The sequence below is a fragment of the Xyrauchen texanus genome, chromosome 26, assembly GCF_025860055.1.
Source record: "Xyrauchen texanus isolate HMW12.3.18 chromosome 26, RBS_HiC_50CHRs, whole genome shotgun sequence".
Classification (NCBI taxonomy): Eukaryota; Metazoa; Chordata; class Actinopteri; order Cypriniformes; family Catostomidae; genus Xyrauchen; species Xyrauchen texanus.
The window spans coordinates 2694959-2712203 of NC_068301.1; the positions used below are offsets into that span (position 1 = coordinate 2694959).

Sequence of the window (17245 nt, forward strand, 5' to 3'; positions counted from 1 at the left end):
AAGCCACCATGTTTCAAATATGTTGCCTCCATGGAGTGAAGCATGGGGGTGGCAGCATCATGTTGTGGGAGTGCTTTGCTGCAGGAGGGACTGGTGCACTTCACAAAATAAGATGGCATCATTAGGGAGGAAAATGATGTGGATATATTGAAGCAACATCTCAAGACATCAGGAAGTTAAAGCTCATCGCAAATGGGTCTTCCAAATGGACAATGACCCCAAGCACACCTCCAAAGTTGTGGCAAAATGGCTTCAAGGTATTGGAGCTGGCATCACAAAGCCCTGACCTCAATCCGAGGCCTCCAAACCTGACTCGGTTACACCAGTTCTGTCTGGAGAATTGGGACAAAATTCCAGCAAGTTAATGTGAGAAGCTTGTGGAAGGAAACCCAAAATATTTGACCCAAGTTAAACAATATAAAGACAATGTTACGTAATGCTAACAAAGTGTAAGTGAACTTCTGACCCACTGGGAATGTGATGAAATCATTCTGTCCACTATTATTGTGACATTTCACATTCTTAAAATAAAGTAGTGATCCTAACTGACCCAAGACAGGGAATGTTTTCTACGATTAAATCTCAGAAACTGAGTTTAAATGCATTTGGCTAAGCGTGTTCTTGACAGGTTCCTTGATATCCAACCAGCGATAGCCTGCTTTAACATAAATCAAAGGATATTAGCACAATTAACATCATGGAAATCATGACCACAGTAGGTTTGAAGATATATAATTCCTGTAATCCACTCATGCATGAAAACTCATGGAAATTCAGAACTGACTTTATCTAAATATGGAAAATACATGTGATGTTTTGCCATGGCTGTTTTCCCAAAGGCCTGTTTACTGCATGAGGTTTATACAGCTCTTGTCCCAGATGATTCATAGCAATGCAAAGTGACTTTTGAGGGCTTCTGCCAAGAGTTACAGGGAAGATGAGAGCTAAAATTCACTGTTGAGCGGGACTCGCTTTACGAAAGAGCAACTTGTTGAATGAGAGCATTTACTTACTATTGACAGGCAAGTGAACAAATGAGCAAATGTTTTTCGTTTTTCGGAGATCTCATGCATTTTTTCCTGCCTAAATGGAGACGTTGTTGAGATTTCAATGCGGTTTTATTTGATTTAAGTACTTTAGAAAGGCACACTGTTATCCACAAGGACCTGAAAGAGAACAGCATCTAACCCAACAGGTGAGAACACATTTTTTTGTAGTTTATTTTTTTGCATGCTTATGAAAATACACTGCAATAAAATCATTGTTTTTGTCTTGATTTTCAGATTTCTCAACATCCTTAAAAAAGATAAATGTACTTGTGCATGAGATATTATTATATTGGACTTGTTTTTAGAGAGTATATCTTAAATTAAGCTTGTTTTATCATAAATCTACAAAAAAATTTGCTTTAAAAAACTCGTAAAAACATAAAAGAAAAAAATGATATATATATACTTTCTGAGATTTCTGAGACAAAATTACTCATTAAAAATTGTTATTATTATTATTTATTTATTTATATTTAGGTTGGCTAAAAATAACCCCAAAACGTTAAATGTTAATTTGATATTTTCCATGGAAAAGTACACTGGAACCCCTGTTGATTGAACCATTGGGAGATTATAGAACAGAACAAGCCCACATGATGTTACTCAAATATTTAAACTCCTAATATGGAATGTTCATGTGTAACAAGTGCAAAGATCAAAGAGTTAAACGATTGATGTTAGATCCGAAATGACAAAGAATCTTTTATTCTTCTACATATTTAATTCAAACTGTCAAACTTTTAAAGACTCAGAAAGAGTGCCATCTTTAAGCAGAGAGAAAAAGTCTTCTGGCTCGTGGGAGCATGAACTCTCACCAACTATAATGCCAAAGAATTTCCCATTTTTAGAAAGCTATGCAGAGTGCCCACTGCTTATAAGGATTTTTCATCTGAGAAAGCCTGTGTGATATTAGAGATTTTAAAGGAATAGTTCATCCCAAAAAATCTTTTTGTCATCATTTAATCACCCTCATGTAGTTCCAACCCTATATTACATTCTTTCTACCATGTGAAAAGAGTTTCACGCTGCCTATTTCTGTATAATGAAAACATAGTGACCAGGGTCCAAAATATACAATAAATGTAGTCCATGTGGCTCGTGCACTATAGTTCAAGTCTTCTGAAGACATCCGATAGCTTTGTGTGAGGAACAGACCTCATGAAAATCCTTCCATCTGCTGTAGCGCTCAAAACTCATTCGCACTTCCACATATGTAAACTTGCCATGTTACGGACAAGCGAGTACCAATGATGTTTGGCGTCTTTACACACTATATTTGGGTGTACACAAATGAGACTTTAGATGTTCAGCGAAGGGCTGAAGGTTTTTGGAGCTTAAGAGGATCCATCCACATTTACTTTCATTGTATGGAAAATAGCAGCGTAACACTCTGGAACGTCAACAACAGAAGTCATACGGATTTGGAATGACTAAATGGCAGGGTTGGATTGGCCATTGGGCCGCTAGGAATCCAATTCACATTAAAAATAAATACATTCAAAATAGCCAGTTAACCCTTTAAGCTCTGAGGGTGTTTTTAAAGATTTGCTGTTTCAGTGGTACACAAAAAATTATCGAAAAAAAAAAAATCAAGGAGGGTCAAGTGTTTGGTGTCATTGTAAAGAAAACTTTTCATTTTTTAAATGATTACTTTTCCTATTTGACATTATATATCTCTGGGTTGAAAAGTGTCCAAAATGTCGTTATGTGTCCAGAAGCTTCTCCAAACATATAAAACATAATAATTGTACATAAGAACTAATTACACATGCAAACACAACAATGAGTAAAGGTTTGCATAGCATGCAGACGTGATTTTAGTCATGAGATTTCACAGAATGAGTTTCATTCTGTGCCATCTGAGTCATCGTTGAGTCTGTCTCATGTATTTGGCGCCATCTCCTGGTGGCCATGTGTAACCGTCACCAATCACATGTCTCTCTGCCCAAATATGGATGATTTTTGCACTGATCTGACCCCAATCCAATTGGTTTAGCATTTTCAGCCAGATAGCCAGATGATGTGTGCACAATGTGCTTTGTGTCAATTATCTAATGATCTATGCATCCGATAATGTGTGTGGGCTCATTTGACAGATAATCACCTCCGCTAAGTAATACTATATGCTTATTTTTGTTCTGTTCATTTTTCGTTAAGTTATAATCAAAAACGCGGCATATAAGCAACACCTGTTCTATACTTGGCTATTACTCGCGTCTGAGTAAAACAAATAAGCTGGTTGTATTCAACTCTTTGAGAGCTTTCCAACAACATACAGTATGACACATGACTATTTGATGAGTTTGATGTTTATATAATAATTAAAACGGAACAATTCTGATTTGTCTACAAATTTCAAAGCACTTGTCATAGTGCGGAGGTCATAATGCCTACATGCATTGGAAAGAAAAGAAAGGACCTTCTAAGCTTTTAAACTATACTTATTTTTTTGTTGGTCAAGACTGAAAGACTTTTACTAATATTTTGATAAAAAAATTTCCCCTCACATCTGAGATTAAAGAGCATATTTAAATGTACAATATCTCACAAAAGTGAGTACACCCCTCAAATTTTTGTAAATATTTGATTATATCTTTTCATGTGACAACACTGAAGAAATGACACTTTGCTACAATGTAAAGTAGTGAGTGTACAGCTTGTATAACAGTGTAAATTTGCTGTCCCCTCAAAATAAACCGCTGGCAACAAAGGTGAGTACACCCTTAAGTGATCGTCATCGCTTAAAGACATTGTTGGATCTAAGATTAAAAAGGGTCCGTTCACACTGAACACGTCCTTGCAGCAAAAAAGAAGCTAGACGCAATGCCACGAATAGAGCAGAACACAAATATGCATTTTTATTAGGTGAAGTTTTTTTTTGCTAGACACAGCATCTAAAAAAGGTGGCGTTCCCGCATCTATCGCATGTTTACATAAGAAAACAATTGAAAACTGCGCGGACGAACGCAAAAATGCTTGCCGCTAGATTTGGTGAAATGGACAATGTTAGTAGGCTTGCCTACTAGTTCCTATGCAAGTTACCTAATTTTTATTTTTGGTTGAACTAACTCTTTAATAATTGTGTTTGTCAATGTTTTTGAGTAGTTTGATTACTGTATTATAGTATATTATTAAATGTATTTTCTATCTAATTTAATACTTGTCTATTTTTAATCTTGTATTTTCAGTGTACGAGCCATGGGGACCTTCGCTGGAGAGTATTTTAACGTCACCTCTGAATCCCCTGTCAATGCCACGTACCACCTCTTGGGGCTTCCCTACTTAAAGAAACTGTCCCGTTTGGACGAAGCTCTCTACCAGGAATTCTACGTTCTCTGGATTGCACTAATAGTAGTAAACACGCTCATGTTTGTTGTTGGGGTCCTTTTAAACAGCCTAGCCCTCTACGTATTTTGCCAGCAGAGTCGCTCTCGGACGACTCCCGCCATATATACCATAAACCTAGCAGTGGCCGACCTGCTGGTGGCGCTGTCGCTCCCTGCTCGCATCGCTCTCTACCACAGCGGCGGTAAATGCGTCGCCTGTTTCTACATCCACAACTTCAGCTACTTCGTAAACATGTACTGCAGCATCTTGTTCCTCACCAGCATCTGCGTCGACCGCTACATGGCGGTTGTGCGATCCGCAGGAACCGTTGGACGCTGGCGAATCCCCGCAGTCGCTAAATTCGTAAGTGTTTGCGTGTGGTTGTTCGCCGTGGTAGTTACCTACTCCCTGCAAACATCCGCGATTGAGTTCCATGGCGCGTCTTGTTGTCGCTTAGCTGTTCTTTTCACCCTAACCGTTCTGGAATTCATATTGCCGCTTCTGGTCATCATAACCTTCACCGTACGCGTAGCATGCGTGCTGGCGGATGGCAGGCTCATGCAGCAGAGTTGGGGTCGCCGCGCGCGTGCCGTAAGGCTGCTCGTGGCCGTTCTAGTGGTGTTCACGGTTTGTTTTACGCCGTATCATGTGCGCGAGGCTGTGGTGTATTTCCAGCTAGGAGGCAGCAGAGAACAGCACGTAGTAGCATACCACGTTACGATCACTCTTAGCAGTTTAAATAGCTGCCTCGATCCTGTGGTTTACTGCTTCGTACCGGATAGTTTCCGCTCTACTCTTCGCAAAGAACAGAGAAAGAGGTTGTCAAATCATCCGATGCCAATTGCGAAGAGTAACAGGACCAAAGGTTCCGGACCGCCAACGGCTATTGCGTACAGTGCGGCTACACTCACGCTAACACCATATTTACTGCCACCCAGAGACGCCCCTGCCTGAAACGAGAGACTCGGAGAGTAATGAAACTCTAACAGGCACTATAGCAAGAGATATTACAACCACAAAAAGTGACACAAAATGCTTTTTGTCTTCATTTTGAACAGTAATGTCTTTTGGTGAAATGTCTTCCTAGAAAAGTGTGCTCGATTTACCTTCAAATAATTGTCACTTTGATATTTTGTTAATGCCACGCCTTTCAGACATTTTTAAGTGTGACAACCCCTGTCCAAATGTTTTTGGGGGCCATACATAACGGGGAACTCTACATGGAGTTCTAATGCAAGAGGTTTATTTTGCTCTTGACTTGATTTAATGGAGCTATAAGCTCATGTCATGCACATTTCCAGATACATTTAATGATGAAACTAAAGGTAAAGTTTGTTTAAATGACTTCTGCATTACCGAGAGCAAAACAGTGTGTGCTGTGCATGTTGTATAGTGAAAATATTTTCAAGCTAAATTTATATTTTGTGTGATTACCCTTGTCTTCAAAACAGCCCCAATTCTCCTACTCACACCTGGACGCTTTTTCTTGGTTGTTGGCAGATAGGATGTCCCAAGCGTCTTGGATAATTCTCCACAGTTCTTCTATCTATTTCGGCTGTCTCAATCACTTCTGTCTCTTTATGTTATCCCAGACTGATTCGATGTTCAGTGGGGGGTCCCCTGAGGGCACGCACACAAAAAAGAGGCATGGAAAAGCTACTTTTAGTAAAGGTAACTAATAAACGTTTGTAGTTATTCTCTCATTTTCTTTTTCTTTCGCTTCAAAAGTTCGGTTTTAAAGTTGAGAACCAGAAATGCAGAGATATTTTATGTATTTGTGTACACTTCATACACTTATTTAACACCGTTAGTCTGCAGGTTCATGTTAGCATTGTGCTGTTAGCCTGTGAGCTACACTATTGTAGAGTGGAGGAGGGCGGGGCCGGGCTGGAACAACACACGCCCCCAATCAGCCTGATGGGGCACGCGAGGGATAAGGGCGGCCGGTGATGACAGTTCGAGAGAGAGAGAATTACAGGCAGCTGCTCTGTGTGTTTGTTTGTGTGTTTTTGGTTCAGTTTATTATTATTATTATTTATATTTCTAAGCCAGTTCTCGCCTCGTCCTTTCCCTTATACCTCTTTACACTGGTACCGAAACCCGGGAGGGAGGAGGGATGCCCGTCGCGGAGCCCTCGACACTGTCGTCCACCCAGGGGAGTGCTGCTGCCATCCGCCAGGGGATGGAGTATCCCGACATCCGTCCACGAGGCAAGTGGGAACTGGACTCCCCTACCGCCTGAAGCGAAGGAGCCGCTGCCAGGGGCGGAGGAGTGCACTGTCGTCCCCCTGAAACGCAGAGGGGTCGAGAAGACCGACATCTGTGAGGGGAGGAAGGAAGCGACTCCCCTATGGCCTGGAGTGATGGTGCCGCTCCAGGCAGTCAAGGAGGTCGGGCTACTCCATTCCCCGGCGGACGGCAGTGTCGAGGACTTCCCTCCTCCTTCCCGGGATTCGGCACCAATGTAAAGCGGGTTATGGGAAAGGAGGAGGCGAGAACCGGCTTAACAATATAAATAATAGTAACGGAAAACACACCAACATAAACACAGAGCAGCTGCATGTCATTCTCTCTCGAACCGTTGTCACCGGCTGCCTTTATCCCTCGCGTGCCCCCATCAGGCTGATTGGGGGACCGGGTGTGCGTTGTTCCAGCCCGGCCCCACCCTCCTCCGCTCTACACGTGCATTGTGAACAAACAGCGCTCCGGGCTCACTTGATATACACCTATATTAGCCTCACTTCACTGGTTACCGGTTCGCTTCAGAGTTGATTTGAAAATCCTTTTATTTCAAGTCATTGAATAACTCGGCACCATCCTATCGTTTCCTATTCACAATCTGTTTTCTTCCGTCTTTGTACACGTTCAAGGAAGGGTGGGAAAGGAGGACACAGGAAACTTGGGCTTCAACTCAAAGGTATAACTTTAGCTTAACCTCAAGATAGTCTCTTTCAGACGGGTAGCTATCTCTCCCTTGTCTCTGGCCTGGTCCCTTTTTATCGCTCTCCCCAGAGCTTACTGCAATCAGAAACCGGTGTTAGACATTATAGCGCTCGGGTGTGTGCACCCTTACCGCTTCCTCTCCAGACGAATGCTCGACCCCGCCGCCACAGGGGTCGGCTGCCCATAAAACCCTAGTAACACCATAGCAACAGCCTGGTAACTATCCCAAACGCCCACTGCAATGACCTTGCAACCACTCATAACACCCTAGCAACCCCATAGCAATTTGCTAGCAACCAAAGCATAACACTCAAGCAAACCCACCGTAATGTCCTGGCAACAATCCATATCAACATAGCAACCCTTTATCAACAGCCTAGCAACCAACCATAACACCCTTGCAACCCCATAAGATCTGTCTAGCAACCGACCATAACACCTTAGCAACTCCATAGCAATGGTTTGACAACTAACCATAACTCCCTAGCAACCCCTTAGCAATGGCCTAGCAACCAACCATAACACCCTAGCAAATTCATAGCAATGGTCTGACAACCAACCATAACACCCTAGCATCCCCATAGCAACCAACCATAACACCCAAGCAACCCCATAGCAACTGCCTGGCAATGAACCTTAACACCCTAGCATCCCCATAGCAACCAACCATAACACCCAAGCAACCCCATAGCAACTGCCTGGCAACGAACCTTAACACCCTAGCATCCCCATAGCAACCAACCATAACACCCAAGCAACCCCATAGCAACTGCCTGGCAACTAAACTTAACACCCTAGCAACCCCGTAGCAACTGCCTGGCGACCAACCTTAAACCGAGGTCCTGACTCTTTGTGGTCAATCCCAGGGCACTACTCGTAAAGAGTAGGGGTGTAACCCCGGTGTCCTGGCCAAATTTCCCCCATTGACCCATCCCAATCATGGCCTCCTAATAATCCCCATTCATTAATAGGCTGTATCACTCTACTCTCTCGTCTCCACCAATAGCTGGTGTGTGGTGAGCGTTCTGGCGCACTAAGGATGCGGCACACCGGTGGATGAGGTGATGGAGGATGAGGAGAGTCCCCTATTCACTGTGTAAAGTCAGGAAGGCGCTATATAAATGTGATAATTAAGATTCCCTACAGTTCCAGTTTGAAAGTAGGTTATATACGTTTGCTGTGTTTTTGTCAGTGTGTTCCAGGTGGGTCATTAAAGTGTCTAAATTGTTTGCCAAATATTTCTACTACTGGTTAAATTTACTACTACTGCACTGGTGACCTTTTATAGTCATTGTTTGTCATGTGGTTTCACCTCAATGTTGATATAGCAGGTTTTGGGATGAGTCAGTCTCTTTGAATGCTGCCGCCTGTTTTTCCAGTTTTACTGAGATGTTTGTTTTTTCTTTGACACTCCTAAGCGAAATCCTATCAGTATTAAACTGTTACAGTATTTCTCGCCTGTGCTACAGATCTTTCCCTGTAATTTGAAATAGGAAGCTTAATTGAAGACTGTACTCTACACAAGGACAACTTTACCTTTCGAGAAACCTCCTCAAATCTATAGGCCTGGTTTATACGGTCTAGTATTCTGTTATGTGTTTTTTTTTTCCACATGTTGAATGCGTTCATAAATCACATCCTGTCTGTTTCCAGGAATTATGGAGATTCTCATTTGTTCCACAGTGCATTATTTGTCATCACGAAAATCCCAAACCTCATGAAAAACAAGTTTCTTTCATCAACCACAGTTTATTTTTGAACAACAATACTCTGTTCAACCTTAAATGCCAACAATGAAATGTGTTGAAACTCACATATTACAAAAAACATCCATCAAAGTTGAGGAAAGGTTGTTTTGAATGCATCTCACTGAATAATGAAATCTCTGGGGATTGTCTGGGGCTGCAGTCGTTTCGTTTGTTGGCCAATTGAAGATGATGACTGAGGTTTGCTGTGAATATATCAGATGTGGGCACAGATCTCCTCGAGAGGTCAGAATGTTTGCAGACAGGGACGTCCTCTGTGACACTCACACAACATCTTGAGGATTATCAGAGGAATACGACATTCTGACACTTGTAATATAAACCTGCTCTGTTAGAAGTCTCCTCTGATACAGGATCAGCCCAGTCTAATCCACTGTGATGGAAACTGGTCGAACTGGACACTATGGATCAACAGTTGCTCTTGACAAAGGCCCAGTGTTTCAATCATGTTGCCAAACATTAAATACATTACACCACAATCTTTTGTCAATCCCCATCTCACCATAACCAGAGTACAATGGCACATTGAATTATTCACTTTGTGTATTGGAAAATACTCAAGACAAACTTTAATAACTCTAAATAAAGCTTTGGCTTAAAGTTTAAAACCTTTTAAAAGGTTGAGGTTATGCAATGATGGATGGATGGATGGATAGATACAGTAGATATTTTCTATCTTTAACTCTTTCTTTTGATATTGTGTTGTTTTTGTTTACAGAGCATTTTTGAAAAAGGTTACAATAAAGATACTTTCTGACTTAAAAACACTCTCAAGGGACAATACACTCAATTTTGAGTTGCTAGGGTGTTATGGTTGGTTAACAGGCAGTTGCTATGGGGTTGCTAGGGTTCTAAGGTTGGTTGCCAGGCAGTTGCTATGGGGTTGCTAGGGTTTTAAGGTTGGTATCTATGGGGATGCTAGGGAGTTATGGTTGGTTGTCAGACCATTGCTATGAATTTGCTAGGGTGTTATGTTGGTTAACAGGCAGTTGATATGGGGTTGCTAGGGTGTTAATGTTGGTTGCCAGGCAGTTACTATGGGGTTGATGGGGTGCTAAGGTTGGTTGCCAGGCAGTTGCTATGGGGTTTCTAGGGTGTTAAGGTTGGTTGCCAGGCAGTTGCTATGGGGATGCTAGGGTGTTATGGTTGGTTGTCAGACCATTGCTATGAATTTGCTAGGGTGTTATGGTTGGTTGCTTGGCCATTGCTAAGGGTTTGCTAGGGAGTTATGGTTAGTTGTCAAACCATTGCTTTGGAGTTGCTAAGGTGTTATGATTGGTTGCTAGACAGTTCTTATGGGGTTGCAAGGGTGTTATGGTTGGTTGCCAGGCTGTTGCTAAAGGGTTGCTATGGTGATATGGATGGTTGCCAGGTCATTACTCTGGGTTTGCTTGAGTGTTATGCTTTGGTTGCCAGCAAATTGCTATGGGGTTGCTAGGGTGTTATGAGTGGTTGCAAGGTTATTGCAGTGGAGTTGCTAGGGTGTTTGGGATAGTTACCAGGCCGTTGCTATGGTGTTACTAGGGTTTTATGGGTGTTTTCCAGCCCTTTCCAATGGGGTTGCTAGGTTGTAATAGGTTGTTGCTAGGTTTGTCACTATGGGTTTGCTAGGGTGTTCTGGGTTGTTGCCAGGAAGTTGCTAGGGAGTTGCTAGGGTTTCATGTATGATTGCTAGACCATTGCTATGGGCTTGCTATGGTGTTATGGATGGTTACTAGGCTGTCACTATGGGGTTGCTAGGGAGCAGTGTTATTATAGTTAACGAAAACTAACTAAAATCATTTTCGTTAACTAAAATTAAGAAAAAAAAAGAAACTTAACTAAAATACTTTTTCATAACTCCATTTTATTTTTTGACATAATATGGTGAAATGGGACAATTTAGGAAGTGTTTATTTTCTTGACACTTTGAATTATGATCCAAATGACACAACCTAATTATACCTTTGAAGAAAGCTTAGGATGTCCTCTAACTTAGTCAAAGGAAAAAAATAAGAAATATTTGATACTGGGAAGATCCTTTTTTGATCAAATCTCTGATGTTTAAGCAGCTAGGTTAAAGTAAAAGAGGAAAAATTATTCTCTAGAAGATATATATATCTGAAATGACATTTTCTTCTACACTTTCCATCATAACATTAAGTAAATTTGTACTTGTTTATAAACTTAACTACATTTCTGTCATTTTCGTTACCATTGTTTTTCCCACCAGTGGAAAAATGTGTGGTTACCAGGCTGTTGCTATAGGATTGCTATGGGTGGTTACCAGGCTGTTGCTATAGGATTGCTAGGGTGTTATGGGTAGTTACCAGACTGTTGCTATAGGATAGCTAGGGTGTTATGGGTAGTTACCAGGCTGTTGCTATAGGATTGCTAGGGTGTTAAGGGTAGTTACCAGACTGTTGCTATAGGATAGCTAGGGTGTTATGGGTAGTTACCAGGCTGTTGCTATAGGATTGCTAGGGTGTTATGGGTAGTTACCAGGCTGTTGCTATAGGATAGCTAGGGTGTTATGGGTAGTTACCAGGCTGTTGCTATAGGATAGCTAGGGTGTTATGGGTAGTTACCAGGCTGTTGCTATAGGATTGCTAGGGTGTTATGGGTAGTTACCAGGCTGTTGCTATAGGATTGCTAGGGTGTTATGGGTAGTTACCAGGCTGTTGCTATAGGATTGCTAGGGTGTTATGGGTAGTTACCAGGCTGTTGCTATAGGATTGCTAGGGTGTTATGGGTAGTTACCGGGCTGTTGCTATAGGATTGCTAAGGTGTTATGGGTAGTTACCGGGCTGTTGCTATAGGATTGCTAGGGTGTTATGGGTAGTTACCGGGCTGTTGCTATAGGATTGCTAGGGTGTTATGGGTAGTTACCAGGCTGTTGCTATAGGATAGCTAGGGTGTTATGGGTAGTTACTAGGCTGTTACTATAGGATTGCTAGGGTGTTATGGGTAGTTACCAGGCTGTTGCTATAGGATTGCTAGGGTGTTATGGGTAGTTACCAGGCTGTTGCTATAGGATTGCTAGGGTGTTATGGGTAGTTACCAGGCTGTTGCTATAGGATTGCTAGGGTGTTATGGGTAGTTACCAGGCTGTTGCTATAGGATTGCTAGGGTGTTATGGGTGGTTACCAGGCTGTTGCTATAGGATTGCTAGGGTGTTATGGGTGGTTGCCAGGCTGTTGCTATAGGATTGCTAGGGTGTTATGGGTAGTTACCAGGCTGTTGCTATAGGATTGCTAGGGTGTTATGGGTAGTTACCAGGCTGTTGCTATAGGATTGCTAGGGTGTTATGGGTAGTTACCAGGCTGTTGCTATAGGATTGCTAGGGTGTTATGGGTAGTTACCAGGCTGTTGCTATAGGATTGCTAGGGTGTTATGGGTAGTTACCAGGCTGTTGCTATAGGATTGCTAGGGTGTTATGGGTAGTTACCAGGCTGTTGCTATAGGATTTCTAGGGTGTTATGGGTAGTTACCAGGCTGTTGCTATAGGATTGCTAGGGTGTTATGGGTGGTTACCAGGCTGTTGCTATATGATTGCTAAGGTGTTATGGTTTGTTGCGTACTAGCCAAAGTAAAAAGAGCTCAGCCCCAAAGTCTCTAAGATGTCTTCGGTCCTTCCTTTAATGCAAGAGGGCTTTTTATGTTATTGCTCAGATGTTGCTCTTTCTTAACCCTGGTAAGTTCTCATGTATGTTTGAAGAGAGTGTCAAATTTGCATCAGATTTTTTTCCTTAAATTGACTCAAAATAAGTTAAATGAGTCAATAGACATACAAGAGCATAGAGCTATTAATTAGTGTGGCTAGCATAGCTCAGATGCTTGAAATGTTCATACATCTCTGACTTTTGATTGCAGATGTTATCTTGGAAAATCTGAGCACAGATTGAGATGTTGTTGAGAGACATGATATTACAGGGCTTTTTTTTTTTTTCTTATGACAAAAATGTTGGTCTTCATTTACTCTCATTGCTGTCTATGAGAAACAAGTGAGATATTAAAGAGATCTCATTTGTGATGTTTCATTTCTATGGCGATTGGAATCGTAGTGCTGTGATTAGTCAAGTCCCCTCTGTCCTCCGCGAGTCCATTTAATGGTCCCGTTGGGTGTGAAAGGGCAGGAAGAGAAACTGAGAGTCCTGATAATCACACACTTCACATGGAGAAACAATAGCGGCCCGGAGCTCTCCCACCACCTCTGATCGACTTCTCTCAGCTGCTCAGAGTTTATCAACACAATGGTTTCCTGTCCAGGCGGTGTGTAGTCTGCTAACGGGGTGAGATCCCAGCGACCGGAGCGGAACTCACAGGCCTGTTTGTGTCGCGGCACTGGATGACCCGTCTTCCTCACAGTCGTTCATCATCGCTTAAACGCTGAAAGAGGGATAACTGCTTAACATATCCCTCAATGTCTGGGGTCATTAAGTCCTTTTGATCTTGGGTTTCTTTGGCAATAGGCAAAACATATAAGGGGTAAAGTGGGACACACATTCACAACACAAAGGTGCAGGCAATTGGACATTTCCATTTGTGTTTCATATTCATTCTCATCATTGTTGCTATCTAAGTCAAAAAATAAACCCATAACTTATCTTTAAATGACCCAGTATGCTGGCCATTTTACCAGTATTACCCTGTCCCACTTTGCCAATATTCCTCTGGTAAAGTGGGACAGAGCAAAATTGATTCTGCATTTCTTTCTAGATTTTCTGATAGACTTCACCATTGCTTTTCCCACCAGTGGACATTAAATGACCTCATGAAGACCCTTGATTTAGCATCATCAACTTATGAAGCCAAAAGGTTTACTGTATACTTCCCAAAGATTCCCAAACCATTAAAGGAAATACATATGGATTTAATGGGGATCAAGCTTAACTGTCCCACTTTACCCATATTCACTCTATATAACTTTTGAACGTATTAATAAATTGAGTGGTATTTAAAAATCATAATCATAAATTCTTCCAAGAACCAAATGATCAGATTATGCTGTCCACCCGGGTCATCACTAGACCCCGTTTACCGGGGCACCAGAATTAACAATGTGATTAAGTCATCTGTAAAAGCTATTTGAAGGAGAATATTTTTTCAAACACACCAAATCTTTCAATTCTGGGACCCCCATATAAAAAAGTGGACACTTTATGAATTATTGGGGGGGCCTTTGCTCCACTGATGATAAAACTCCACAAGAGATCCCCCCCGGAGAAGATTTTGCAAAAACACCAAAACTATTCAATTCTGGGACCTCTTGTGAAAAAAAGAGGACACTTGGGGAGCCTTTGCCCCACTGGTGATAAAACTATACATGAGAACCCACCCCCGGTTAATTTTTTTGCAAAACACCAAAGAATTAAATTCTGGGACCCCCCTACAAAAAAAGGGACAGTTTATGAATTAATGGGGGGCCTTTGTCTCATTGGGGGGCCTTTGTCCCATTGGAGATAAAAGTCTACATAAGAACCCCTGGAGAAGATTTTGTAAAACACTAAAACATTCAATTCAAGTAATAAAGTTCTACAAATACCAACAATCGACTCGTTTGTGTCTATTTCACTTTCTCGTGTACTTCATCATGCAAAACACACAATCTCGATCAAACTCGCGTCCAGACCGTTAGGAGACTTAAAACTTAAACAGGAGGCTTGTTTGCTGACCAATATCCCTGTATACCTTATCTCATCTCAGAGGTCACGGATTCCAGCACCCAATAACAATTTTAAGAATGGTTTGTGAGGCGCACAGATATGTTGTTCTCAACGGTCGGGCACACAGGCCCGGAGATGGCGTGATAAAACTAGGCCAGCGATATACTGCAACAGGAAGCGTTTCGTGAGATTTCCCACTGAATGTTGTTCTTATGGATGTAATATACCCGGCATCTACAACTGGTGCTGCTTTCTGCTTCCCTTCACACCATTATATCCCAGTACTGACTCACAGAGCACAGGCCCGGCTGCTGGGAAAGGAGTCGTAGACAATAATGACTTTACAGATCTGTAAATGTTCACATTTATAGTATTAATTCAAAAGCTACACAAAACTGAGCACACATTTTCAGTGGTATAGTGGGGAATGTTATTGATTGTCAGTTTTGAGATGACATCACATCCTGTGATCAATTAACGCCCCACAGTTAACAGCAGTTGTGCGCTGCACATGCAGGTCATGTCCACAGGCCCGTGAGAAGAAATTTGGACAAAGTTTTACTGAAGGCAATATATTGATCAGAGTTATTATGTATTCTGCTCTATTTGATGCATGTGTGTTGCCAACAGCAACAAGAAATCAGCAGACCGTGATTGTGTGTATGAGGATAATATGAATTATAAATGTAAATATTTAAAATAATATAACCCCAACAATGTTGGATGATACGGGAGGATACACAAATGTAAGAGGCTGGGGGAGGATGACTAAAGTAGCTGGTGAAAAATATTAAAAAGGGTGTTCCTGCAAATAGAGGTCATGTGACACGTGCACAAACTCTGATGGCTGCTGACCTTAGAGACAAATGTTCCTAACATTTCAATATTATTTTTAGACATTGTAAAATAAAAAATAAAAACATTATTTTGAAGAAAAAAAATTGGAAAATGGCAATATTTAATTTTCTGACTAATCTTTATGTTCTTTTAGGGTTAATATAACATGACACAATATTTACCTTTGTTTTCCAGGTCAGATACAAAATAGCCATTATCTATCATCTGTCTGTCTGTCTGTCTATCTATCATCTGTCTGTCTGTCTGTCTGTCTATCATCTGTCTGTCTGTCTGTCTATCTATCATCTGTCTGTCTGTCTGTCTATCATCTGTCTGTCTGTCTGTCTATCTATCATCTGTCTGTCTATCTATCATCTGTCTGTCTGTCTGTCTATCATCTGTCTGTCTGTCTGTCTATCTATCATCTGTCTCTCTGTCTGTCTATCATCTGTCTGTCTGTCTGTCTATCTATCATCTGTCTGTCTGTCTGTCTGTCTATCATCTGTCTGTCTGTCTGTCTGTCTATCTATCATCTGTCTGTCTGTCTGTCTATCTATCTATCTGTCTGTCTGTCTGTCTATCTATCATCTGTCTATCTGTCTGTCTGTCTGTCTATCTATCATCTGTCTATCTGTCTGTCTGTCTGTCTATCTGTCATCTGTCTATCTGTCTGTCTGTCTATCTATCATCTGTCTGTCTGTCTGTCTATCTATCATCTGTCTGTCTGTCTGTCTGTCTATCATCTGTCTGTCTGTCTGTCTGTCTGTCTATCTATCATCTGTCTGTCTGTCTGTCTGTCTATCTATCATCTGTCTGTCTGTCTGTCTATCTATCATCTGTCTATCTGTCTGTCTGTCTGTCTATCTATCATCTGTCTATCTGTCTGTCTGTCTGTCTATCTGTCATCTGTCTATCTGTCTGTCTGTCTATCTATCATCTGTCTGTCTGTCTGTCTATCTATCATCTGTCTGTCTGTCTATCATCTGTCTATCATCTGTCTGTCTGTCTATCTATCTATCATCTGCCTGTCTGTCTGTCTGTCTATCATCTATCTATCTATCTATCATCTGTCTGTCTGTCTATCTATCTATCATCTGTCTGTCTGTCTATCATCTGTCTATCTATCTATCATCTGTCTGTCTGTCTGTCTGTCTGTCTATCTATCTATCATCTGTCTATCTGTCTATCATCTGTCTATCTATCATCTGTATGTCTGTCTATCTGTCTATCATCTGTCTATCTATCTATCTATCATCTGTCTGTCTGTCTATCTATCTATCATCTGTCTGTCTGTCTATCTATCTATCATCTGCCTGTCTGTCTGTCTGTCTATCATCTGTCTATCTATCTATCATCTGTCTGTCTGTCTATCATCTGTCTATCTATCTATCATCTGTCTGTCTGTCTGTCTGTCTATCTATCTATCATCTGTCTATCTATCATCTGTCTGTCTATCTGTCTATCATCTGTCTGTCTATCTATCATCTGTCTGTCTGTCTATCTGTCTATCTATCTATCTATCATCTGTCTGTCTGTCTGTCTATCTATCTATCATCTGCCTGTCTGTCTGTCTGTCTATCATCTGTCTATCTATCTATCATCTGTCTGTCTGTCTATCTGTCTATCATCTGTCTATCTATCTATCATCTGTCTGTCTGTCTGTCTGTCTATCATCTGT

The 17245-nt window shown here is 41.4% G+C and overlaps 1 protein-coding gene across 1 annotated transcript; it reads left to right on the forward strand.

Annotated features, from left to right (window-relative positions):
- Nucleotides 1–852: 852 nt before the first annotated feature.
- LOC127620239 (G-protein coupled receptor 20) lies at nucleotides 853–6262 on the forward strand. Its single transcript, XM_052093395.1, has 2 exons — nucleotides 853–1195; nucleotides 4238–6262. Exon 2 carries the CDS (start codon nucleotides 4248–4250, stop codon nucleotides 5328–5330), a length of 1083 nt encoding a protein of 360 aa, XP_051949355.1. The 5' UTR covers nucleotides 853–1195; nucleotides 4238–4247; the 3' UTR covers nucleotides 5331–6262.
- The last annotated feature ends 10983 nt before the right edge of the window (nucleotides 6263–17245 follow it).